Raw genomic sequence first — 26,179 nt, 5'->3', positions numbered from 1 at the left:
TGAACAGGCTACGAGCTTTCCTACTTCTTATCAAGACGACGACGATTGAGACAAGGGTAAGCACATGATGGTTCCCACGGGCGCCCTGCCGCATCTCCTTCCCTGCTCTCGACTGCATCTTCCTTTGTGGCATCTGCAGGCACGCCCGGGCTGTTCTTTCCTCCTTGACAAGTCGCGGCTAAGCTGCTCTTGCCCATCACTTTCTCCTACAAATAGTGCTTTCTTGGTCTTGTTTTTCTTCTTGCATCTTTTTGCTCCTTGCCCGAGTTCCTCGCACCAGAATACCTGCTGACCAGCAACAATCAGTCTCCATCGCCTCTGTCAGGTCCTTCGACAGTATCAGCTCCGTCAAGTCCTACAAGTCAACCGAGCTCGATTACTTGCCTGCATCCCCTCATCTTCACAACACTCCTGTCAAGATGGCTTCCAACGACGAGTGGGGCAACGGTGGTCACGGTCCTGCTGATGACCTGGGCGACGCGGCTGCCCGGTATGGCGGCCATGGTGGTGGTGATGGCGGTGACGGCGGTGACCGCACCTGCAACAATTGTGGCGAGCCCGGTCATATGCGCCGTGAATGTCCCTCTCTTCCTCCCATGGTTTGCATCTTCTGCAACGAGGAGGGACACATGCGCCGTGATTGCCCTAACAAGCCCGCAGAAGTCTGTCGCAACTGCCAGCAGGAAGGTCAGTCTTTCTCATCACAAATCGGGTTTCCTGCTTTAACAGGTTCGTTCTAGGTCACCTCGTGTCCGAGTGCAACAATCCTCGCAAGATCGACTACAGTGGCGTCGAGGATGTCACCTCTGATGAGGCCTGGACGGCCATGCAAGATGCAGTCGAAGAGCGCGATGTCTTCGATTTCAAGGAAGAGCTACGCAAGTACATGAAGCATCACCCTGAAACCACTTACTTGGATCTCGAGGAAGCGTTTCGCGCCCAGGACATGAATGTCTACTGCATCGCCACCAAGCGCGAGCATCTCCTCGACACCATGACCAATATGGACCTTCAGGGCAACCTCGGAAAGGAGTACACTGTCTCGTTCCGCTTCTCGCCAAAGCCTGAGCGCGAGCGTGAACGTGAGACCTGGCCCAAGGACAAGGAGGAAAACCTGGAGCGCCTCACCAACGCCGGCGAACCCGCCCCTACTGGCAAGCCTCGCTGCACCAACTGCAAGGAGTTGGGCCACATCTCAAAGAACTGCACGGCTGACCGACAGGAGATCGAAAAAGTCAGCATTCGCTGCTACAACTGTGATGAAGACGGTCATCGCGTCCGAGACTGTGAGTTCTCTTTCCAACCCATGAACAATTATCCGCTCACATCATCGCAGGTCCGGTCCCTCGCAAAGACAAGTTCGCTTGCAAGAATTGCAATCAGCCTGGCCACAAGGCAGCTGACTGCACCGAGCCTCGCAATGCTGATGGCGTTGAGTGCAACAAGTGCCATGAGAGTAAGTCCCTCCTCCAACCTCATCCTATATCACATGCCGTTTGGTTCTGACTGATATCTCAGTGGGCCACTTTTCGCGTGATTGTCCTCAAGGCGGCAGTCGTACTTGCCGCAACTGCGATCAGGAGGGCCATATTGCCAAGGAATGCCCCGAGCCTCGCCGCATGCAGTGCCGTAACTGCGACGAGTATGGCCACACAGGCCGCGAGTGCCCCAAGCCCCAGGACAGTAAGTCCAAACTCTCGGTTCCATTCCTTTGCCCCTTTGCTAACCGGTCAGTCTCTCGCGTCAAGTGCCTCAACTGCGGTGAGATGGGCCACAAAAAGTACAATTGCACCAACCCCCATGTCGATGAGGATGCCCAGGGCCACAATGCTAGCGGCGGCGGCGGCGACCTGCCCGCTTCCAACGACTTTGGCGGCTCTGGCGGGTTTGACGACAAAGCTAGTGCCGATCAAGGTCTAATGTGGCAGACTGCCACTGCTGGTGGCGGTGGTAACGACTGGTGAACAGACTGGTTCTAGTCTTGCCGGCGACGGCTCGGATCTGACGTGAGCTTACACCAGTCAAGCAGCATGGCACATTTGGGTGCGGATACTCTCGGGGGCGAAACTTGAGAACAACCAGTTGTCCTTATGGAGATGTGATGATCAAAATCCAGGAACCAAGGGCACGGGAGAAGCTAGGCACGACAATGGTAGGAGGGGCGTTGGGACAATGGTGGCACACAAAGGCCCAGGCCTCCTTTCTGTGGATAGGCCTCGAGTACCTCAATACCTTCTACCTACCTTGACTCGCACGACATGTGACCCCATGAGATGCCTCGTCGTTTACAGGGCTCAGGCTGATGGTGCACCGAGGTCATCCAGCCAGCAGACCAAGAAGCGCGGGACCGCTTATGAAAGTTGATCCTGCGACTTGGTGACAGAACACAGCGCTCTTGCCTGCGTTCAAGTCATCCGAGCAACGCCAAAACCCATCGGAAGGCACACCAACAATTGTTCACATGACGGCAACCACAAGCTCAATTCAGCCAATTGCGGTTTGTGATGAAAGGTTAAATTTCGGAACCGTTGTCTGTACCTCCTGCAAGCAGAGAGGAATTCCCGGCAAGGCCTACTATTGACCATGACGCGTACAACTGCCACAGCTACGACTGCCCCTCCCTCCCTTTCCAATCAATCAAAAAAAAAAACGAGAAATGCCCTTGCGTCCGGTGGTATCGAGGATTCATGATAGGGGTACAATGCGTGAGTGCAGGTGGCATGATTATGCGAAGAGTGCGTGTAACATTCATCTTTGATGAAGAATAAATGGCGGATGTCTCTGGTATCCCAAAAGTAAAAGAATAAGATATATGTAGTTGAATGAATAAGGCATGGGTTGGTATGGCGAGCGGAATGTACGTGATTCGTCAATGGGGAGATAAATGCATCGTCATCGCGTGAAGCGGGAACCGTTTGGGAACCGTTCCATGTAAAACTAGATCAAGTCATGCTGGACTTCTTGCGACGACCGAACATCTTGGAGAAGCCACTGCTCGAAGATGATTGCTCTTGGGTGGAGTAGAGACTTGGGGGATTCGATTGCGGCGGCGGCTCTGAGTCCCGCAGGAAGCTGGCCAGGTCGCTAGTGCGGGTCACCGCGGACGATCCTCGCGCGGTTCGTACTTCTTCATCGGCACGCGCCCACTGGACTGAGTGGCAGGCCGGCGAGTACCGTCGATGGGTCCGTATTGGTCGTAACCCGGAGGCATGCTGACCTGGATGGGAGTGTGGCCGAGGGCACCACCAGCCTGTCGGCTGCTGGACGACCTCGGCTCCGCCAACTTGCTTGGGCCCCCGCCGTTGGTTTGCAGCTTGAGGACTGAGAACCGTGTTTGATACCACGCGTAAAAGCGACCAATGAGGCTCGGCGCACTGGCCTTTCTTTTTTTGGTCCGGTTTCGCGAGCGGGGTCTGAGGCAACTGGTTCCGGGGGGCGGGCTGGGTAGTTTCTCAAGAAAATCCGCCAGGCTTTTCCTCCTGCTTCTGGGGCGGCCTCGGGGGTCCATCGAGGTCGTCCTCATCCTCTTCATCGCTGAAGTCAATGGCGTAGGGATCCTTGACACGCCGCTGAGTGCGCTTGGGCATAAGATCCTCTTCGTCAATGACATCATTCTGCCTATTGTTTTTGATAAGAGCACTTTGAGAGTTCACAGATGACTGAACCGAAGGCATCGTGACATCAGTCACATTTGTCGAGGCTTGGCTGTATCGGATATTGGGCAAACTGGCGTCGATGGCCTTGCCGCCGATGGCGCCTGTCATCTGGTCTGAGTCCATGGTACTGCGGAAGGGAGCCACATGGCGTGGGATGCGAGGATTGTTGTGCGAGCTTGGGGGACCCCGACGGATGAAGTCAATGAGATCAGAATTGTCCTCCCGGCTGTCCACAGCCGCATCGCGAGCTTGGAGACGGGGCCGGTTGCTGTTCGACGACACCCGTCTACTGTCGATGCTGTTTTTGACTGATGGTACTTGTCCATTTCCGTTGCGAAGGGGGGCAGGGCCATTCTCGCCCGTGGGGCCAGTACTGCGAATGAAGTCGGCAAAGTCGATCATGGACTCGCGTGGGACACGAGCATCTCTGGCTTGAGGACCGCCAGACTTGGACCGATTGGTACTGGCATTTGGCGGCGCTCTGGGTATGTACCCAGTGGGTTTGGCGTTGGGCTTGGGCTCGCTGACAGGGTGAGAGTTCAATCCGGTTGCACGACTGGTAGACCCCGACCGCTTGACAGCCGTATTGGAGCTGGGGTGAGATCGCTCGCGGTCAGCTACGCGCACGTCTTCGCTTCTTCTCGACTTAGGACCCGCGACTGGGCTGTTCTGAGCTGACCGGGATGGCTGCTTTAAATCAGTATTACAGTGCTGTATGTTGAAGAGAGCCCGGGACTTACCTTGACATCGCGCATGTTCTCCGGCGTCAGAGTGTACTGTATGGTCTGGTCGCTCTGTATGAGCTCCTCGAAATTGCGAGCGACGTTTTCGACACGCGGCGACCCTTTACTCTCTTCCGAGGTCCTCAGTGGCCTGATCTTGCCAGCATTGGACGAGCCTGATGAGCCAGAGGTGTGTATCTGTCGCGCACGCTCAGGCGAATCGCGGCCAGGAGATTGGCGCTCGACTGACACGACACCAATGCTGGTCGTGTGTCCGTTTGATGCAGAGTATGGCTCTTCGCGGCTTCGGTCCCGGTAGTTTACGTGGCAGGGCAGGCAAATTCCGAAGTGTTGATGTCCCTCTCGAGGTTTCAAAAGACATTTGACGAGTCCGTTGTGCTCAGGATCGTGACTTTGGTTGTTGCAGGATGGTGTTCTTGCCGAGGAGACCCCGGCTGTCGAACTGCAGACCCAAAAATGGGCTGGTCTGATTCCTCAAACTGGGTCTGGAGCTCATTCGGTGTCTGAGGTGCATACCTCGATGCCACATCGCGATTTGGTACGTAATCAGGCTCCTCCTCAGCCTCGGAAATTGAAAGGTTCGTGCCTTGTCGCCGCGTGAGCCTCTCAGCGGGTGACCGGGTTCCTGGCGCAGGGCCGGCGTTGCGCATAAGCGTGTCGATCGGAGCCGGTCTTGGTTTTTCTTCAACAATAGGAGGTGTGTGTACGCTGCTCCTTCGCGATAAACTTGTCGGCCTTATCCGCTCAGATCCTTCAGCCGAAGGCGTTCTCGAGCGACCGATGGGGCTTTTTGGGCCTACGACGTCTATGACGCGGGCCGAGTGCACACTTGGGGTCCTCTGAGGAATGTTGGTATTGATAGGCGGCACTTTACTGGAGTCGGAAACGGAGGGAGAGCTGCGGCCAGCAAAGGACACTCGCGCTGAGGTAAGTATTTGCGGTTCTTCAGTAAAGTCCTCCACCTCGTCGGTTTCACCATCAGACGCGTCCTGGACCCTGGTTGACTGTTGTTGTTGCACAGGCTTCTCTGCAGTAGCACTCGTGGTAACAGCGGCCGTGGCAGCGGCAGCAACAGCAGTGCTGGCAACGGCGGTACTGCCGATGATCCGAGACATGCGCTTGGAGCTCCTCCGCCCAAATTCTGGGGGGGCTTGTTCCTGGCCCACCGAGGTGGACTCTTGAACCGCTTCCGATGTGCTCGCCTGATCGTTTTGATGCTTCGCAGCGGCTTCGGCCGAGTCATCAGAAATGCCTGGAGATATGGGTGAATCTTCAGTGAGCGGCTGAGCGGCAAGTGCGGAGCCCTCTGTTGACTCGACCGCCTCTGTGATGATTTCTGTGGAAATTGCTTTGTCGGAGTCGACGTCCACTTCGTCGGCAAGTTTACTGGGAAAAGCCTCGACCTTGGGGCGCTTGGCAGCAGGCAAGTCATAAGGTGATGGTGATGGCGTGGGCAGAGAGTTTGACCTCTTGCGGCTCGAGGGTATAGGGCTCAGTGGTGTCCGAGGTTGAGACCAGGTTGGGCTGGGGAGTGCATTGGTGAAGAGGTGCGAGAAAATCATCATGCTCTTCGGACGTGGCGCGCGGCGCTCATTGTCATCGTCTTCTTCGTCTCCATCGCCTTCGTCGTCACTGTACGAAATGAGGCCAGGTACCTCAATCTCGTCAATGTCATGGTCGCCAACCGGTAAGGGTATGGCAGACGCCTTGACAAACTCTTCGACCCGGTCCATTGCCGGTTCTTTCTCCTCCAGTACCTTCTCCTTAAACCCGGATTCCGTCTCTTCTGTCCTGTCTAGAGCACGTGCTGTCTCACTAGGGCTGCTTCCCTGTCGGAAGTGGCCCCTGGAGCTCTGAGAAAAGCGCCGAGGGGTGTCTGGAATGGGAGAACGGATTCTCTTCTTCCAAGCCCTCCACAGGCGACCGAGTGTCCTGTCCAAAGCCACACGTTCCATGTCGAGTTCCTCGACCACGATTCGATCGGCAATGTCGTTGTGGCTCTTGGACCCATCTTTCAGAGACCTCTCAAAGTTGGTGCGCATACGGTGGTAAGCGGCCTGGCCCGCTAGCACGAGTGCCGCCTCGCCCATGAACTCGAGGATCGACGTCAAGAAGATGGCGACGGCGGGCGAAATGATTTCGGAGCCTTGCTCCTCGGCACCGGGCTCCAGGTTCTCTTGTTCCGTGTAAAAGTCCTCATCCTCCTCTTCCATGTCACCCAGTGATGAGTATACCATACATCTCAGACGAGTCCGCTTCCACACCAGTTCGAGATCCCAGTCTCGAAGCGAGTGTGTGTCTCGCGGTGCCGCAAACTCATCCTCATCGGCTCCCCCAAGATATTCTCGCAGCTCTTCGTCGGCATTGTTAATGGCGTCTTTTGCAAGCTTGGGCTTCAAGACTTCAGACACGGCAGGGCGAAGGGCTGTCAAGGTAGTGGCTCGGGAGACCTGGAGGAAGTTGAAAAGGAGCTGGTCAAGAAAGCTGTTGACGAGCTTGAGTGCGCCTGGCGAAACCAATGCTGTCTCGCCGGCAGGCTCGATGCCATGCTGATCGTACCAGGTGTCGGCGTGGCTGTCGTGGTCATTCGTCACGATTTGAGAGGCGGCCGATGCAGCGATGAAGGCAGCCTCTGGCGATACGGACAAAGGAGGGGATATGAGGCTGTGGCTCATGATGGTAGAGGGGCGGTCGCTTGAGAAACTCTGGCTGCGCGACCTGGGAAGACGGCGAGACGCTGGAGGAGCGATGGAGGAGGGTCTCGACAACGTCGAGTCGGTGGTGGAAGAGGCCGCCATGGCGGGCGTGGCTTCTCCTAAGTATGGTCGACCAGGATCGTATGCGGACGCTGATCGCTCTTTGGTGTGGTGCGACGACAGGTTGGATCGATGGACTGATGGGGCGTCGGTTGGCGACAGAAGGCACGTCAGTCGGGCTTGGCCCTATCAGGAGGGCGAGGGTTTGTCGCTTTGCGCCGGTTGCGTATATTAAAAAATTGGCTACGTGGAAGGCCGGCTGGAAGAGGGAGACGGGAAGCTGCGGTTCGCCAGCATTAGCGGGAGCGAGCAAGCAAAGGGCAGGCAGTCTGTCAGTCTGCCCATGCAGGGAACGTGTTGATAGCCTTGAGAGCTGAAACGGGGGGGGGAAGGGCTGATGTAACGAGGTTGGATGAGGCAGGCAGGCAAGCAGCGAGGATAGAAAATCATGCGCGGCCCATCACGTCTTGCAGGACAAGCAATGTCTTGTGCGACCCCCATGAGAGGGCTGATCGGTGACGGTGACGGTCTGCCAAGGTGCCTGAGGACGCTGAGGTGCGGGCAATGCTCGAATGGCAGGAATTGCCTTCCAGCTCTGAAGCTCTGAAGGTGGGCAGACGGTGATAGTCAAGCACGCGTGCGAGGGGGCGATGAGGCTCGATGTTCGTACCTGTGATGTCGCATTGGAGAACCAGCCTGATGGAGAAAAGCAAGTATCAAGAAGCCGGGCAGTTGGGTCGCAGAATACTCATGGATGTACGGGACGAAAAGAAAGAGTTGGCAGCCAGCCGTTCTGTCCTCCGTCGGAGAGGGGAACCGAAATGTTGGAGGCGAGCAGAGTGTGTGGCTGGATGGCTGGATGGCAGAAGGGCAGATCAGGAGGGAAAGGTTTTGGAGGAGTGGAGGAGAAAGGGGAAGCAGGTGTGGGTTTGAGGATGGGGATGGGACGGTGTGGTGTGGATGGGATGTGGATGTGCACCTAAGGATAGATGGACGGATGGTGAACAAGTGGGAAATCGGAGCGAGGACGCTTGAGGATCCAGATCGCTGAAGCCACTTGCACATCCGGCGATGTGCTTGGACAAGGGCAGGCCGTGGGCGACAAACGACAGCGACAGCGATCAGCTAGCTCTCTATACTGGCGTGAGCTTGCACAAAGCCGGTCGGGTGCCTGATTCAATGCCATCTGTCTCCTTTGCCTACCATGCCTACAGTAGGTACCTTGGATGGAAGCCGGCGAGAGAACAAAAAGAACGAAGCTTGGGAGCAAAGTTTCTCCAAGACACACCGAGGCGGGCGGCATGAGCAAGTCGGGTTAGTACAGGGGACCATTTCATATTACCCACCCTAGTCGATATGTGCACTAACGGAGCCAGGTGCAGGTGCACATGGATACTTAGTACAATGAGCGCGCCAGGTGCGCCAGGTACAGGTGTACCTTCCTAGGTACCTACCGACCTGCCGACCTGCCAGGTAAAGGAGGCACAATAGGTGGAAGGGTGCAATAACACATCCCAAGGCTGTGTGGATCTCGGAGGCGTTCCCACTGTCTGGACGCCGGAGCCCCCTTCCAAGCCCGTCTCGACCAAGATGGGGAAGGGACCGGGGCTGTCTTTGCGGATGGGCAGGGGGCTTTCGAGTTCTGCTGTGATTGAGTAAAAATGTCCGGGCATTCCTGACTTCCTTCCCTTGGGTCGCCCCTCACCAGCCCCCGCCACGATGACCCTTCCAGTCTCGCATGGCAAGCCTGGCAGTCGTGGTGGCCGAACGTGTGCCCGCACGCATCGTTCCTCTGGCTGTGGGCCCCTTCCATCACCGTTGCTGTTTCGCATGGTTGAGGGTCTCCTCCTCCCTCCTGGGCCATGCATGGTCTGATCATCAGACGAGATGATGCCTGCGCAAGTTCCCAATAGATTCGGTCAGAACCTAGCAACTGTTGAAAGGGTTCGCCGGGGATGCGGACATTTGGCCCCAATGGTGTTGGGGCCAGGCTTGGTAGAGAACGACGGTCACAGGTGCAACGCAATTACGGTGAGGGACGGTCAGAGAGGTAGGTCATGAACCCCAAAGTCAACGGAATAAGAAGCGGCGAGACAAACGTGACCGACTGCCGGTGCTTGCCCTGCTTGGTACTTGGTGCTGAGTGCTTCGATTGGGAACTGGGACACTGGCAGACCGGCACAGGTTTGGACGAATCGGCACATGCCACTGGCCTCGCTTCAGGGTCAAGGCTTGGCCGCTGGGATGGCATGGGATTGGGTGGCTGGTACCTCCTGCCTTTCCAGACTGTGAGCTGCTGCTGGCTGCCGGGATGGATATGCTGTCGCAGCTGTTTCGCAAACAACGACAGCTGCAACAGGAGGGTAGGAGGGGCCCAGCTTTCGGCCCTCCTTCTCCCTAAAACTCTCTCTCTCCTTACCTTCCTGGTACCGGCCGGCGCAGCACCCAATGAAGGTCGACCTGGTATGGTGCCCTCGCCTCCGCTTCTCCATAATCCCCTTATTACATGCGTCCGATGCAAGGCACGATTCCATTTCTACCGACACACAAAACCTGGTCGACAGAGTCAAACACGTGCGGTCTGTCCGAAGAGCGACCAGCTACTATAGCAACGGACAACCAAGGAACAAGAGTAACCCTGCCTGGAGAAGGTACGCCAACGTGGCGAACGAGCCCAGCAGACCTCGTTTGGAGCTACCTGGAAGCAGGCAGCTAATGACAGCTAAAGATCGCTGCTGAAGACGGTGTGCCACCGTCCAAGAGCGTGTGAACCATTCCAGAGCCATTCCCAACCTGGGGGAGCTCGTCTCCAGCTGGCGTCCAACCACATGGCGCCCAAGCTTGGGCCTGTCACGCCAACTCCATCCCGCACAGACAACCCAACACACCACCGAATTGGCTTTTTTGGCATATCTACGGGTCTATACATGTACATGTTCTCAGAGGGAAGCTCGTCGCAAATCGAAACGATCACTTTTCGCCTTTTGAGCTACACCATGCTGACTTTAGGCGCCTCGTTGTTTAAAAGACTAAATGCGAATCGGAGGGAAGCGATTCTGTGTACATGTACAATACCCTTCATCACCGCCACCGTGTTGGCCATTCTCGTTCCACAGGCATCGCAATGAGCCACCAGGACTGGCTGTCCATGTACACGTTGTGGCACGGCTCCCGGGTGCCAAAGATTCTCCGAGGTGATCAGCTGGTGTCTGACAAACTCCAATCGCAAATCAGAGTGGTGTCTGAGCGATACCTCATCTACCAGGCGTCCGCCAATCACCACAACTCACCTCCCCGAAAATCACCAGCCAAAATAGCGCCCGAGTCTTCGCTCGAATGTGAATCCAGGTTGTGATGTCCCGGGCTATTGGCGGCTTGACTTACTCGGCCAGGCAAAGAGGAGCCTTCAGCTGGTTGGGTCTACCCAGTGGTATTCGAGCTTGCACTGCGCTAGGAGCCGCCATCCCTCCGATTTTTGTCTTCCGTCCCATGTCAGCTGCCATTCTGACGAACGCTGCCTTCAGACCTATCCACCATTTGTGTTTTAGAGAGGCCTGAACCACAATGCGTTGCTTTTCCTACTAAGCGTTCGAGAGGACCGGGCCCAGTCACACGGGCACCACCCGGGTGCTTGATGAGCCTGTACTCTTCAGCAGTAATCAGATCAGCAAGACATGCAGGTGACGGCGGCACCAGCTCGGAAACATGGGCCAGTGCGTTAGATGGACTTTGCCAGCGGACCCTCCACATTGCCAAAGCAAGCACTCAGCCCCTCTCAAATCGATAGCTTCAAGCATGGTTAGGGTCTACCAAATCACGGTTCATTTGCGATCCGACAAGATCAGAACCAGTGATAAGGGGTAGGTACAGCTGCCGATAGCTACCCATGAGTCAACGACAAGCCTGCACAAAGGCTGGCATATGTACGCGACAACGGCGTCACTCTGGCTCTAGAATTAATTGGGGGGCAGCCCGTTCGTAAATCCAAGGGCCTCCTTGCAACTCGGCTCGAACACGAAATCGATCTTCGGCTTTCGGTCCCCCATGAAGCCTCGTTGCATGCGATTGAACGCACCGGCCACGGACAAAACCCGTTCATCGTTTGTGCACGATCAGGCATGTCACGATCAGCCCGGGCCGTTGCGTGCCCCTGGGTAGCCCACTCATGTCTTCAAGCCTGACTGCTTGTTGGCTACTTTCCCCCTGCAACTCAACGATTGCCAGTGCCACCGTTGAGACGATCAACTTTGAACAGACTGGATAGCGCACCAAATAGATGATGTTTGACCCGCGAGAGCTCCACGATACTCACCCTTGGCAGAGCAAGCAGCAAGGCGCGTTGAATGGCACCCTTGCATTAGTTCAGGGTGCGTGAGTTGATCGCACTCAATCTGCTGGATACCAACCACGCTGTTGCACCATTAGCAGCAGCAGCTGGTTCCCCCTAGAGACTCACGATGTGACACAACCCACAGTCAACAGGTCTCATTGCCAGTCACTGTTCCAGCCTCACGATAGGCGTTTTGATGCCCATGCTGAAGATTTTCCTGCGATGGGGCGATCTTGATTTGCTTTGTCCCAGCATGATCAGACAGTCGCACAGATTCTGCCAATTGGCCGATGAGGTGCCGTCGCACAGTTTGGTCAGCGGAGCAGGCCATCGCGCATGTTCGTTCGAGATTGGTGTTCGACAGCTGCTCCAGGACCCTAAACACACATATGGCTCCCCACGGATAATTCATACATTGACCCCTGTGAATACATCAATCTAATGTACAACCTGCTTCGGCTACCTGTGAAAACCAACTGTCCCAGACCGTCTCGTTCCCTTGACTACCACTGCAACCAGGAGTACTCGTCTCTGACCCCTCTGATTGTACAAGTAATCCCAGTTGCACAAAATCGTCGAATGCAGTGGATTGCAAAGCTGCCCGGCCTCAGACAGGGTCGAGTACGATCTGGGGACGGGAACGCCCCGCATCACCTTTGGAGCTCCGTCATGATTGTTCCTGAGATAACCAATCGAGGATAGATCGTGGCTTGTGTGGAAGGCGCCTATTCATCGTGGGGTGAACAACACCATAGACCTGGCAGCTGTGCAAAAGTTTTCATTACGTCACGTACTTGGCTACTATTTGCAAAGAGGGTGCAGCTGGTGTTCCTACTCGCCTTTGTCTACCCGGCTGGCAGTGTTTACAAACCTGTTGACAACAGGAGTGCACGCATTTTGCCTCGCAGACAACATGGGAGGATTTTGAGGCGTCCTTGAGCTCGTATATGCTTTTGAAAACTCACATGCCGATGCATCATGGCTTCTTGCATGTAAGAGACCTGATAAGAAAAGCGAAGGGGCCGTCATGGCATGGAGCCCAATGGACGAGGCCTAGCCTTCGTCGTGAGGCTATTTCAATGGTCACCTTCGGTCACTGGCCTGACAACGATAGAAGAGGACCTCTCACTTCCAGCTCCTCGTTGTGGTCGAATTCGTCATACTCCAATGCTCCAATATTGGGCGTCGCTTCATCTTAGCAAACCCTTCCACTGGTCTGGGGGCCGCACACTTCTGTTGAGCGAGGCCATTGAGGCTGTACTTGCGACATCACTGGCCAGACTATGGCCGCTCAAGAGACCCACCAGCCCAGGAGTCTGTTGATGGAGAGACAAGGCACCGTTGCTTAAGCTTCTGGTTCGAAAGGTCCAGTTTCAGTCAGTAAACGACAGCAACATCTCATCGACATGCCGCGCCTGGTCAGCAAAGATGCCGGCTTCCCGGGATCTGAACGCCGAAGGAGGAGAGTAATTGCTCCAACTTCCTCTATACCTATCCACGAGCCGATGATCGCACTGGACCTCTCGCAACGCGGCCCTTTCAGCCTTGATTCGCCGGATGAGGCCCGCCAGGTATGCTGCTCCCAGCATCTCGTGCGAGGCCTCGCTGCCAGCGATATTCAGCGGCATGTATGTATTCATCTCCTTCATCTGGGCGGCCCGACGGCGACAGCAAAGACAGAGACCAGGGTGCCGTTGCACACCGGACGGGCATAGGTCGGGACAGTTGATGCTGCCTGCTAGGTCACCTTTAACACACTGGTAGAGGACCGCTTGGCCAGACCAGCAGCCGCATGTGACGAAGTAAAGATTCTCTGCCTCGCACATGGCGCGAGCTGTGGGGCTGGAAGACGTGCTGGAGGCTTCGGTTCGAAGGTGAGCCCAGTTTTCTTGTGTTACTCCCTTGGAGGTTAGCTGGTCTTGTGTGTAGAACCGCAGGTGGGCGAAGCCCTTGAACGACTTTCGTCTGTGAAGTCGAGGAAAATCTTCCTCGCAAACCCCTGCGGTCGGAAAGTTCTTGAGGCAGAGGAAACTCGACAGTAGTTGAACAGAAGTGTTACTATATCGACAAGGAGAAGCAGGCCTCTATAACGATGGTTTCGTCAAGGCTCGTCACTTTCTAAGGATTTAAATGAAAATTCTTGCGCAGAATCTTGGCATAGAGGAAACGCCAGATATTGGATCCTTAATGGACCATCTACAAAGTGTACTCGTACAGCGCGTTGACAGGCATCGACCTGGAGGGGGTCTCTACGCGTGGGTCCGCCGGCACATGGACGCTGTTTGGGTCTATCCAAGATCTAGCCCGGAAGCCCCAAGGGTATCGCACATGTCGATTACTCAAGGCCCGCTGTCCGGGCCGAAGCGCGGTACTCGGTATTCTTTGTTCAGGAGCAGAAGCCTGTTTCGAGGCGGGAGCTACGGGCAGAATGTGGTACTTGCAAGGCAGATGCGGCGAGTGGGTGCCTTGTTGCAGTGAGGATATGAGAGGGTCACGACAAGCTGGTGTGTTCGGGGCCAGTCTCAGAATTATCAACAGGCCTGTGCAAGAAAGAGGCTGAACTTCATGTTCACGCACACCGGGTATGTTCACTTGCCGACACTTTGCCAACGAGGCAGATTCAGTCAAATGCAACAACGCGAAGGTAAGACTGCCTCTAGAAAGCCTGCGCCATGAACTCACTACCCTGGACGCAATCCCCCGGTGAAGCCAAGTCGAGAGCCTCCCTCCAACATCGCGGCCAAGAAAGAACGAAACACGCCCCAAGCCACGGGAGACACAAAGTGAACAACTCAGTCGACGAGCCTCGCCAGGTTGACGCCGTCAAAGAGCGGCATCAACCACGCATCGAGCCTCGGATCAACATGCACCTTGTCATTGTACCGTCTGAGGTCGTCGACGTCGCTTGACCGCCAATACTCGGACCTCTCCTTCTTCTCGCGCACGACCCAGGGGTTCTCGTCGCTGTCATCAGCGATGATGCCCCTGCGCAGGACATTGTCGGCGACGATGAGGCCGCCGGGGCGCAGCAGCCGCGCGCCGCCGCTGGCGGGCGACCCGGCGAGGATGGCATCGAGGTAGTCCGGGTAGCCGGACTTTTGGGCGTCGATAAAGATGAGGTCGTACGGCTCGCTTGGTCGGAGGGCGGGGAGCGTGGACAGGGCGTCGCCGACGCGGACGTCAACGTTTGTGACGCCGTTGGCAGCGAAGGTGGCGACGGCTTGGTCGGCGTAGGCCTGGTTGAACTCGAGGCCCGTCACATGGCCCTCGGGCCCGACGGCATGCGACCAGACGAGGGAGGAGTAGCCGACGTAGACGCCGACTTCAAGGACTAACCCGGCATAGCATCTGTCAGCGATGTGAGATGTTCCAGGGCGGGTGCATGTATGAGGGAGTCAACGAAATTGGGTACCTCGCTTGGCGCCGATGAGCTTGGCCAGCCAGATGTGGTTCTGGGCCTGGAAGTCACTGATCATGTAGTTGGAGGTCTCTGGCTGCGTGGCGATGATGTGGGCGTGGTAGTCGGTGATGTGCTTCGGGAGAGGGGTCGAGTGGGTGGACGAGTATGAGGTCACTGCGGCTGAGACGTGCTCGTTCGGGTACAGGACGGGGGCGTCAGACTTCATGATGGCTATTCTGGTTCTGAACTTGTCCCGCTGATCTAGTATAGTTTGCGTAGTTGGCTGGTCGTGTTTTTTGCGAGTTTCAGTGTCCAAGTTAAAGCAGCAGAGGGATCCGTCGTTTGGTCAAGCAAAGGAGACGATAGATGGTCGTGATGGGTACGCATAAGCAGTGCAATGCACAGCGACTGAAGCGGCTCAGCCTAGGGCCGATGATCGGGTAACCTCGCAGACAAAGACGTCAATCAGCTGCAACCCCCGCTTCTCCAGAAACAGTGGCCGGACTTGCGTAATCTGCCGGCTCAGCTCGTCATGGCCCGGCGGCGGCTCGGCTCGGGGATATATCATTATCCACTGATATTGTGCCTTGCCTGCCCGGTTGTTAGATAGTATTCAAACCCACAATAATCATGCTCGCCCATTCAATCCAATGTCATGAACATGCTCACAAGGTGGTGCCATGTTGGCCCTCTAATTACTGAAACGCCATGATAATATTCGTACTTGTCTAGGCACAACCTACACTGCAGCCAGCGTGGCGAGCGATCCAGGCTGTCTATTGCACTTCCGGTTGCTCCTCCATGGATCACCATGACCATATTCGTTTTATTTTTCCTTTTGTGAACAAGAGCAAAACATCCTCCAAGGCCAATCGAATCAAAAGCATGGGCGAGGGAAATGAACTGGACTGCCTCGGAGCTGTCCCTGCGTGGTCTTCAGTGGCCCGTGCGACTATTATTCTCGAGTTTGACTGATAGTGTCATCGCTTAGAAGTAGGCGACGAGGGCAACCGCAACGAACCCGATGAGGCCCGAAGCGACCTTAACGCGAGACCCAGCGCTGGTGTCAACAACAGTGGGCTTCGCGGGCTCGGGGGCCGGAACGGGAACGGGCTTGGGAGCGGGTGCGGGCTTAGGAGCAGGCTCGGGAGCAGGAGCCGGAGCTGGAGCCGGAGCTGGGGCGGGAGCCGGAGCCGGAGCTGGGGCGGGAGCCGGAGCCGGAGCTGGGGCGGGAGCCGGAGCCGGAGCTGGGGCGGGAGCAGGAGCGGGAGCTGGGGCGGGAGCTGGAGCGGGAGCGGGAGCAGGCTTGGGAGCCGGGGCGGGAGCGGGTGCGGGAGCAGGCTTAGGAGCGGGAGCAGGCTTAGGAGCGGGAGCAGGCTTAGGAGCGGGTGCTGGGGCGGGTGCGGGAGCAGGCTTAGGAGCGGGAGCAGGCTTAGGAGCGGGAGCAGGCTTAGGAGCGGGTGCTGGGGCGGGAGCAGGAGCAGGTGCGGGAGCGGGAGCAGGCTGAGGGGCCGGGGCGGGCACCGGCACGACAGGCACGTAGGTTACCTGAGGAGGGCAAGCCGGGCAGTTCGGGACAGGAACCTGCGTGGGCTTGGAAGGAATGGTCGTCGTCGTCTTCTTACCCTTGTCGGCGAGGAAGCAGACGACCTCGTTGCACTTGGGCGGATCCGCCTTCTTCTTGGGCTCGACCTTGCACGACTTGCAGGCCTCATGCTTCTTGTCCTTCTTGCAGACCTCGGGATCGCACTTGTTGCGAAAGTGCTTGCGGTGGTAGTACTCGCGGAACTCGCGGTGGCCCGTCTGGCTCTTGTGGCAGTGGCCGCAGCCCTTGCGGTAGTAGTGGCCCTTGCACTCGGGCGACTCGCAGTCCTTCCGCGTCGTGGTGTGGTTGCCGTGGTGGCCGTGGTGGCCATGGTGGTGGTGGTGGACCTCGCAGTGTCTGCAGCCGTCGCGTTCGTGGTGGTCGCGGCAGTAGTCGCTGTGACAGTCCCGATGAGAAGGCCAGTGGTGGCCGTGGTGGCCGTGGTGTCCATGGTGGTGGCCGTGGTGATGAGGGAACTTGCGGCCCTCCTCCTCGATGACGACCTCCTTGGAGCAGTGCCCGCAGCTGCGGTGGCCCCTGTGGTCACGGCAGAAGTCGGAGCGGCAGTCGCGCATGCGGACGGCCCCGGCGCCAGCCTCCTCGGCCTTCTCGTCCGTCTCAGCCTCAGGTACGAAAGCCTTGTTGGCCGGGGGAGGGAGCTCGTTCACGGCATCGGTGGCAGCCTTGGCGACATCCGTGTTGCCAGGAACGGCGGCCACGGCGGCGGCGGATACCTGGGCAAGTCCGAGGAGGACCGCCAGGACGGTCGAAGGGGCCTTCATGATGCCGAACTACTGTGAAGAGCGAAGCGATTGACTAGGTGAGTTGACTTGAACCGAAGAGGAAGGATGATGGGCTAGCGGGCAACGAGTGTGAAGCTGTGAGTCTGAGAAGTCAGATGGGACATGATACTCGACCCCTTTATAACCCGAGCACTGACAAGTCTCGATTCGAGGAGGAATGATCGGATCGAGCAACAGTCGGATCAAAACTGTCGAGTCGGCATGGCTAGACCTTTAGCCGCGGTGTTCGCTCGCCAAGCTTCGCGGAAGACCACCAGGAACGAACAGAGGCTTGCTCACGAAGAGAGTGTTGAGGGAGGGCTTCTTCCGACCCTCAGCATCCGTCTTGCTGGGAGCATGCTGATACTCCTTTGATGACGCGAAATCTGTAACAGCCACCAGGTAGTAACATGTACTGAAAAGGCCGCCACAAGCGCCAGACATGCAACATGGAGGTTGTTGTCATCTTGCCGAGTAGACTCATGAAGAGTCGCTGTGTTTAATAACCTTCCTGGCTGTCAAGCCCCGCCGCCATCACAAGTGCTCTTCAATAATCATGAGTTCACGATGCTCTTATGGCTGAAGCAGCCCGCTGAAGAAAAAAAAGGGGGCACTTCTTCGCAGCGGCAACCGCCCCGGATGAACGATATACTAGCGGCCAAACTCAGTCTAATGCTTTCAGAATTGCCAACGTGTCGCTTACCAATGTCAGACTATCCTCGGGAGAGGACTGTTCGAAGCATCGGACGCCGCGGTGGCGGACCGACCCGAGCCCACCAATTGGTTAAGTTGCGGTCGAATGAAGATGAATTGTGTTGCGCATGGCGCCCCATAGGTAGAAGGAACAAATGGCGGGCAGACGGGAACCGAGGCTGAAGTTGATCTGAGGAGCGCAAGCCCTCGTTGATATTCGATTACCATGCCTGAAAGCTACTGCTCCACCTGCAACGCAAACGCTCGGTCGGATATTTCCAGTCGTCTCGAACGCATACTCGCTGTTGTATGTACCTGGTGCTCCTGTTTCTTTTTCTTTGCCAATCCCAACCGTCTCGCTGTGGTGTCAAAACAAATACAAGTGATCGTCCCCGCAGAACGCCCGCCAAACCGCCCTATGCACCCTGGTTCGCCCTGGCCCCTCCTCCGAAGCCCGATTGTCGGATCGAAGTGATGGATCGAGAGTAGAAAACTACTCGTCGGGCGTGCTGCTCTGAAAGAGGCCGACGCGCATGCGGTGGCTCTGCGGTCCGTTAGCATTGAGTTTTGGGCGAGCGCCACGGCAGCAGCAGCCGCAGCCGCAGCAACAGGCAAAGGGGGGGACGCACAAAGGGGAGCTTCGGAATGACGACCGCCAAGAGGGCCATGAAATTGATGATAAAGTATGCGAGATCGTAGTGTGTGTAGTGGGTGCTCAGCAGGAAGAGCATGATGGGCACGCTGAGAAGAAACTTTTTGGCGGGAGTGTACTGGGCGCCATCGTCGATCTGCTCCCACATGTTGAGGTTGTCGAAGGCTCCGCCGTTGAACTCAAAGGGGATGCCACGGACGTAGTGGAACATGATGTACGAGCCGACCATGTAGGTGATGTTGGTGAGTGTCCATGACGTCTCCTGGGATACGCCGGGGATGATGTCGTAGAAAATCTTGAGTCCAGCAATGAGGACAAAGTGGATGGTCCAGGCACCTGCGGGCGGAAAAGAAGATTGGTGAGAGAGCTCAGAGGTGCAGGACGACGGAGGGGAAGGCAGTGGCACTGGCTCACCTTTGGCGTTGACCCAGTTGGCATTCAGGTTGGGCACGACGGCCTGGTCACTTATCTGCTCGAGAGTCTCGGGCGGCTCGTAGTGGACCTGGAGTATGCTACTAGACCTCCTGCGCCTGCCGGTGCGATCCGCCATGGCTCTGTACGAGGTGCTGCCACGTCGAGGTTGGTTGGCGGCTCCGTCGTACGAGACGGTTCGAGAGATGAGAATGGGAGAAGACAGTTTGGCGGTATTGACGGGGGTCTCGTCGGGAAGAGAGAGGTGAGGAGATGGGACGAGGGCGTGGGGATGTGGGTGAGGACAGAGAGAGAGAGATGGAACGAGTTTGTTGCGATGGCGAGGAAGCTTTTCGGGAGCTCGGAATGATTATCGTGGCCCCTTGTTGGGATTGTTTCGTACGGGACAGCCCCCTTTCGTATGATGTCACAAAAGGCGTCGGTTGTCGGTCGCAGCGAATTGATGCGAGGCCAAAATTAAGTTCGTCAAAGTTGTCTGAACGAATGATGGAGAAGACTGCTGATGGTAAGAAAAAAAAAAAGCAGGCCGTTGAAGAAGGCTCTGGGTGGTATTTGGTACAGTACAGCGAAGAATGGAAGATGCGGCTCGTGGTTTGAGCAAGATGGGGGGTGGGTGGGCTGTGGGAAAGTGAACAGCGAGATGGGAGATAGATTGACGTTGGCCCCCCCCCATATCCACCATCCACCACCCACCAGGACCGTGCAAGGCGTCGTAAGAGGAGCCCACTTGGCTGCAGCCGAGCAGTGTTGCAGGCGGCGGCCTTGGTGGCCTGGCCTAAGGTACCTTGCCTACAGGTACCTACCTAGTTAGGTGGCAGCAGCACGGGGCACAGGACACAGGACACAGGACACAACGCTCCAGGGCACCGGGCGCAGGACGCAGGGCAGGACCCAGAGGACAGAGTACGCTGATGAACAGTGGGGCAGCACACATAGGACACTGTCACACTGGGCACGGGACACGAGACACTACCTAAGGTACCTAGGTAGGTAGAAAGCACAAGGACAGCCAGCCAGGCAAGGGCCACCCAGATCTCAATTGACCTGCAGGCAGGCCCCCTTCGCCCCCCTGTCCTCCCCCCCCCCTCCGGAGCATTCTAGTCTTCTTCCTCTTGCTCATACGACCCCCCCTGCTTACATCATCCTACCAGTACTAGGCAGCGCGAAGGATGCAATCAGGACGCTGATATTTGAGGTGACCTGGCCAGCCCCGGGGGCCTGGAGCTTGGGAGAGTGGCGCCTTCTCCCATGGGAAAGCAAGAAGAGACTGCCAGATGTACAAGTATGTCTTGGGAAGGACTAAGAAATGTACCAGTAGGTCGCTAGGCCCTCGGAACAATTCCCACAGTCCGAATGACCTGTCTACTGCCCGTCACCTGAAAGGAAGGGGCCCGTAGTGCAATGTCAATCTCGTCTCGCCAAGATTGGTCCGCGGGCTTCCGCTTCCATTTCAGGGTCTCGTCTCCATCCAGAGGTCCTTTCCCAACATGCCTGCGCCAGTGTTCCCGGCCTGTTCGCCCTTGTCATGGTGGGTCCCCGGCTATTCTACGGCCCATCTCCAACGGCGCCCCGTCGTTCCTCGCACCTTCCAACAAGTTACTCCCTTCCAAGGTTCCTTCCGCCCACTCCAGGTTGGTTGGTAGGAGCGGCACGATAACGATAAGGCCATTAATTTTTCGATGCCTGCTTGCTTTGCCCCCTGCCGCGCTTCATGAACTGCACGAGCATCAAGGGAGCTGCTTCACGAGGTTGAGCCTTCTCTGTTGCCCGACGACACTGCATCACGCCGGACCAGGTTTTGAATAGCTTCCGTCATTTCTTTGTGCACGATTTGGGGCCGATACCCGTCACTTGCCCCTCCTTGCCTCGTGTGCCGCCCCGAGGCGTCACTCATTCATACCCAAGTCACGTCCAGGTCACATTCACCTCGACCACCACCCCCGAGGCAGACGCATCCGCCGCCGCATCTCATCGACGAGGAGCACCCACTCCCTTGCGTGCCCGGAAACTCATCAGAGATTCTTGACCCCGGACTTTTTGGGGCATTTTCACCACAGAGGGATTCCACATTCATTAGGGGCAGGCACCACCAATCACGGCAGGACCATTCGAGCTCACGGGTATTCAGACTGTCGACTTTCTCTGGCATTGACACCGACGTCCTCTTGAGAATAATAACTCTTCGGGCATTATGGACGCCTCTGACGAGGCCCAGCCTGCGGTCAGCTCTCCGGCACCCGCCATTCTTGAGGCCCAGCAGTCCTCGAAGAAGCGATCACGGGAAGTGAGTGAAGAGGCGACCCCTCTCCCTGCGGCACCATCTCCTCAGCCTGAGTCCAAGCGTCAAAAGACTGCGCCGCCTTCTGGTCACGAGCCGGCAGTGGAAATCAGCAAGGCGCTGGGAAACACAGTTACGCCAACAGCCGCAGAGGAACCAAACATAAATAAGGCCACGCCAGGGCCCGCCTCGAACACGAACAACTCCAAGGGGCAAAAGAAGACGGGAGGCAAGAATTCTGCCAAGATCTTCACAGACGAGACTGGCCAACAATTCCTGCTGCCCACGGATCCGAAGATCATTCGTAAGAAGCAGGCCGCTGACACGTGGCATGAGCGCATCACCAGATGGATCAATGCTCTTGTAGAGCAGAACAAGGATAAGGGGCCCCTCATGACACCAGCACTCTGTATTGATATGTTCGCGCACGCCCAGAGCAAGGAGAAGGAAAGCAAGACGGCACTACACCGGATCAAAAAGCTGCAGAAAGGGGGCAAGTTGGACACGATGGTGGGCCTCGCGCTCGAGGCTGTGCATGGACCCGGGGTTTCTGCCGCAGGAACATCGCAGGATCCCATCTCAATTGGTGATGATGGCGAGGCCGAAGATGCAGAAGAAGACGGAGAGGACACGGGCAGCGGGGACGAGGAGACAGATAACACGACACGCCCGTCGACATCTGGTCCTTCTGGCGCAGCTTCTACCCAGGGCGACGACGACGCGAAACGGCAAGAGTCGGCGCCAACAGCAAGCGATTGGGCGTCACTGCTCGGGCCCGAAGCGGGGAGCGCCGCAGGGCAGAGCGCCGCAAAGGCCAAAGGCGACGACAACAGGAGCACACAGCACGACGAGCCAGAAGTGGCTGGGTACCGGCAGATCATGAGAGAAGACGAGGCCGAGAAGGAGCAGCAGCGGTATTTTCCTGGCGCGACTGACATCTGCACGATTTGCGCGGCCACTGGCCACTCGTGCATGGCCTGTCCAAACACTCTCTGCCAGTTCTGTCGGGGTGATCACTTTTCGTGGAACTGCCCGGGACGATCAAGGTGCGCCAAGTGCCGACAGTTTGGCCACACCAAGTCCAAGTGCAAGGAGAAGCTGGCCATGGCGCTCGAGGAGGGCCTCGAGTGCGCTTTTTGCGGCGAGGGTGACCACCTGGAGAATGCCTGCGACAACGTCTGGCACTCATGCCACCTCCAGCCAGAGAGCTTGCACACGGTGCGTTACATTGCGGCGTTCTGCAGCTACTGCGGGTGCGAGGGACATTACTCGTCAGACTGCCCGGCGGGCGACCAGCAGCCGTTTCCGCAAAAGTGGACGGCGACTTGGTCGTTGAAAGACCGCGATCTCTGTGTTGACGCGAATGCGACGGACGAGTCGATCGCGCGGTTTGGCGTGGCGGCGGAGAGCAACGATCCTGGCATGCATGTGAGGGGCGCGGCGGCGGCCGCCAAGCGAACGCACATCTTCTACTCTGATAGCGACGGGTCGGAGGAGGGCGAGTTCCTCAGCGAGAAGGTTAAGCCACGGGCGGCACCAGGCCAGATGCGCATGTCGACCAACATTCAGTTCAACTCGACCATGCCGAGCACAGCCTTTGCGGGCCAGCCTCCCCTGCCGCCTGGACCGCCCCCGCCAGGCCCGCCACCGGGCAACCCTGGGTCGTACTCGAGAATGGCAACGAGCTACGGCGCACAGTTGCACGCATTACCACCGAGGCCACCAGCGCCGGGGCAGCCCCCCTCTGGGCCGGGCGCGCAGCGCAGTGGTTACCACAACGTCCCGCCTCCCAAGGGGCCGGCGGCGCAACCGAAGAACAAGGCGAAGGGCAAGAACATACCGCAAAGCCACAAGAAGAGAGCAGCGATGCAGCAGCAGCAGCCGCCGCCCCAGTCACAGGGCTCGTCCCAACAACAGCACGGCTCGAGAGCAAACCAGCGAAGGGGTAACGGTACAAGTAGGAGACCCAGACGGGGCGGCAAACAGGGCTAGTTGATCCGCGCCCTAATTCGGCTGTTGGCAGGAGGGCGAAGAGGTGTGGCGGTTCGATGGGAGGCCTTGGGCGTGAGACTTTTTCTGGCTCGAGACGTCTGACGATGACACGGCAGCAGCGGGTGACTCGTTTTGCTTTGCCAGACTTGCTGGCAAAGAGTCACAAAGACAGATGGGGCAAGGATGCCCAACACAACATGTATACTACACAGCATAGCCAGCTTGCTATGCGTTGTTCGGTGAGAGGGCATCTCGGAGCGAAGGGGCCATGACATGGGGAGGAGGCTGTAGCAGTAGCAGGATGAATGAATCAGAGGCTATATGACCTAGGGTGGGTGTTCCAGGGGGGGTTGAAGGGGTGGCAACCAGCTGTGATGTGGTGATGGGCGACAAGTCACGACTCAAGCTAGGAGGGGGGGGGGCTCGTCAGGAGTGAGTCAAAACAAAGGCCATCGTGTGGCCTTGAGTTGTCGGACTTGGGTTGGCCTTGTCGCATTCGAAGCCGTTGACAACGGATCAATGGGGTCTTTATCCACCTTGTGGCTGTGTAGTCAACACAGGCTTGTGGCACGACGACACACGGCAAGAGGAAGAAACGCCGCGCTTGTCTCGATAGAGTCTCGACAGAGTCTTGACAGAGTCTCGACGAGTCCCCACGCGCAGCCACGCGACGCGTTTCTCTCCAACGACCAATCGCACAACGGCACGGAAACAATGATCCAATCAGAACACTCGGCGCGCGTGTCTCAATCGTGACAGCGCTAGCCTTTCCAACCGCGAGGATCCAGTCAACGGGCCGGCCGCTGCGGCAGACCAGGACCCCCAAGACGGACGGACCGTGGCATCCAGGGGTTGAATGCAGGTGGCCAGCGCGCCGGACCAGTCAGGTCGGCCGGCGCGCCGAAAAGTCGCGGTCGAGGGTGCGTGCCGGTACGCTACTGCACGGCTGGGCTTCTCCCCCCCATTGTCCACCGTGAGTCACCAGCCAGTTGTTTCTGCGGGGGGCGCATCTCTCTCGCAACTCGCAACAACATTCGCCGTCCTGCATGCAGCCAGACAAAGTGCTTGTATGGGGCTGCGCTATGAGCATGAGGCAAAAACAGACACGGAGACTATGAAGAGAAAGAAAGTACGGGGATCAGAAAGAAAGTCGGGGGGCTAGGGAAGGCCAGTGACCAGGCTGAGAGGCATGGCTATATCAGGACCCGAGGGGCCTCTGACTGGGCCGCCTTGACGGCCTCGCTTTCACGTTCACGACCGTTTCATTTTCCCCGTCTGTGCCTGTGTGCCTGTGTCTGCTGCTTCTATTGCACTGCTTCATTGTATGAGCGAGTCTCTCTGTGCCGAGCTCATTCTCTCTCCATCTCTCCCCCCGAAACTTGTCCAACACCTTTGTCTCCCTGCCCTCGCACTTGACCACACCTGGCTTCGGAATAGCCTCACCTTGCCATCAGCCAACGACACAATCAACCAGCACGAAAACCAACAACATAACACAAGCAGAAATACACCACCTTGATCCTCATCAATATTCTGAAAGACATAGTCCTTCGCATCGTCGAAAATACTTCCACCAACCCGACAACCTTGCCGAAAACAATGCAAGAGCCGCCATGGACGCCCAACAAACAACACCGTTTTACCGTCTCTGGCAGACAGACAACCAGCACATCCGCGACCGCATCCTAGGCCTTCTCCCACGCGAGGATGTTGCCGCCCTGCGCCTCGCCTCCTCTGCATGCTGCAACGTCACGACCAAGCGCCTCTTCAAGCGCATCCATGTCACCTTTACCCCCAACACCTTTACCAAACAGTCCCGCGTCCATGCTCTCGCCCGCATCGGCCACCATGTGGAGCACCTGACGTTCCACTTTGCTCACTCACCCGCCACCTTCCTGCCGCCCCTCATCCATCCTCTGACCGGCGCCGAGATCTCCTTTCTCTACACGCCGCACACCTCTATGGCCTCAGTCCTCGCCCGCCCCAAGTACGCCAACACGGAGCTCGGCGAGATTCTCACACAGCAGTACCCGCCCCTCTTTCACGCTGCCACCAACGTCCCCTCCTTTATCAATGCGCTCGCTCACGTGCCGAACCTCCGCCACCTCACCCTACGCACGCCCGGCCAGGACCCCCGCGAGCGCTACCGTCGCGATGCCGTAGACTATGCCCTCATCAGCCTGCGCATCGCCCTCGAGAGAAATCCCCTGACCGCCCTCTCGCAGCTCTCCCTCGCCCACCTCCACCCGGCCGCCCTGCAGTACCTCAGGGCGGCTCCTGCCGCCTCGCTCGGCGCCCTGCCCTCCTCACCGCGCCGCTGGCGCCAGATCCGCAAGCTTTCTCTCGCCGTCGAGAGTTGGGACTTTTCCGACACCTCGACCCCGGGCCGCGATCACCTGCGCATCATGGACGACTACCTCCGCGCCATGGCCCCCTCGCTCGAGAAGCTGTCCTTCACCTGGCTCGGCCTGCGTGGGGCCCTGCCCCCTCGCACTGCCTGCCGATCCCCTCTTCGCGGCCCCCTCCTCGCGCGCCAGCAGGAAGCTCTTCAACGAAGTCACCTCGCCCATGTCCCCGCTGCCACCCGCCCCGGGCCGGCCCCCCATTCATTTTCCCCGCCTGCGCCACATGGGCGTCCGCAATGCGACTATGCACGCACCGCAACTTGCTGGCCCTCGTCGGCGCCCACAGTGCCACCGTGCGCGAGTTTGACTTTGAGGATGTCCTGCTCGCCGACGGCGAGCGCTGGAGCGACGCCCTGGCCCCTTCCACGGTTCGCCTTCCCGGGTCGGCCGAGGGGCCGACGGTGGACGCTGACCAGGGTCAAGGTCCTGGTCTGGCTCCGTGTGTGATCGAGTTCTTGGTCCTCACCTCCCGGGA

At 57.7% G+C, this 26,179-nt stretch overlaps 7 protein-coding genes across 7 annotated transcripts in view; 3 read left to right on the top strand and 4 right to left on the bottom strand.

The window, feature by feature from the left end:
• Positions 1-419: 419 nt before the first annotated feature.
• VDBG_00279 (cellular nucleic acid-binding protein) lies at positions 420-1,964 on the top strand (the record flags this gene model as incomplete). Its single annotated transcript, XM_003008552.1, has 4 exons — positions 420-687; positions 741-1,286; positions 1,337-1,456; positions 1,519-1,964. 4 exons carry the CDS (start codon positions 420-422, stop codon positions 1,962-1,964), a joined length of 1,380 nt encoding a protein of 459 aa, XP_003008598.1.
• A 1,488-nt stretch (positions 1,965-3,452) lies between these two features.
• On the bottom strand, positions 3,453-7,278 carry VDBG_00278 (conserved hypothetical protein; the record flags this gene model as incomplete). The annotated part of the gene is made up of 3 exons (XM_003008551.1): positions 3,453-4,343; positions 4,397-4,682; positions 4,766-7,278. 3 exons carry the CDS (start codon positions 7,195-7,197, stop codon positions 3,453-3,455), a joined length of 3,609 nt encoding a protein of 1,202 aa, XP_003008597.1.
• Positions 7,279-14,277: 6,999 nt separating this feature from the next.
• On the bottom strand, positions 14,278-15,111 carry VDBG_00277 (O-methyltransferase family protein; the record flags this gene model as incomplete). Its single annotated transcript, XM_003008550.1, has 2 exons — positions 14,278-14,816; positions 14,898-15,111. 2 exons carry the CDS (start codon positions 15,109-15,111, stop codon positions 14,278-14,280), a joined length of 753 nt encoding a protein of 250 aa, XP_003008596.1.
• Positions 15,112-15,872: 761 nt separating this feature from the next.
• On the bottom strand, positions 15,873-17,252 carry VDBG_00276 (predicted protein; the record flags this gene model as incomplete). Its single annotated transcript, XM_003008549.1, has 1 exon — positions 15,873-17,252. The coding sequence occupies one exon, from the start codon at positions 17,250-17,252 to the stop codon at positions 15,873-15,875; it is 1,380 nt and encodes a 459-aa protein (XP_003008595.1).
• A 1,186-nt stretch (positions 17,253-18,438) lies between these two features.
• On the bottom strand, positions 18,439-19,147 carry VDBG_00275 (ORM1; the record flags this gene model as incomplete). The annotated part of the gene is made up of 2 exons (XM_003008548.1): positions 18,439-18,489; positions 18,575-19,147. The coding sequence occupies 2 exons, from the start codon at positions 19,145-19,147 to the stop codon at positions 18,439-18,441; spliced, it is 624 nt and encodes a 207-aa protein (XP_003008594.1).
• A 2,073-nt stretch (positions 19,148-21,220) lies between these two features.
• Positions 21,221-23,299, top strand: VDBG_00274 (zinc knuckle domain-containing protein; the record flags this gene model as incomplete). Its single annotated transcript, XM_003008547.1, has 1 exon — positions 21,221-23,299. One exon carries the CDS (start codon positions 21,221-21,223, stop codon positions 23,297-23,299), a length of 2,079 nt encoding a protein of 692 aa, XP_003008593.1.
• Positions 23,300-24,912: 1,613 nt separating this feature from the next.
• The window catches only part of VDBG_00273 (conserved hypothetical protein), a gene marked incomplete at both ends in the record, with an annotated part of 2,373 nt that continues 1,106 nt past the window's right edge, over positions 24,913-26,179 (top strand). The window contains one exon of the mRNA XM_003008546.1: positions 24,913-25,869. Within this exon, the coding sequence (XP_003008592.1) occupies positions 24,913-25,869 (957 nt within the window). The remainder of the gene's footprint in view (positions 25,870-26,179) is intronic.

The sequence above is a fragment of the Verticillium alfalfae genome, genomic scaffold, assembly GCF_000150825.1.
Source record: "Verticillium alfalfae VaMs.102 supercont1.1 genomic scaffold, whole genome shotgun sequence".
NCBI classification, from domain to species: domain Eukaryota; kingdom Fungi; phylum Ascomycota; class Sordariomycetes; order Glomerellales; family Plectosphaerellaceae; genus Verticillium; species Verticillium alfalfae.
This window is presented reverse-complemented; position numbering and strand designations above follow the sequence as displayed.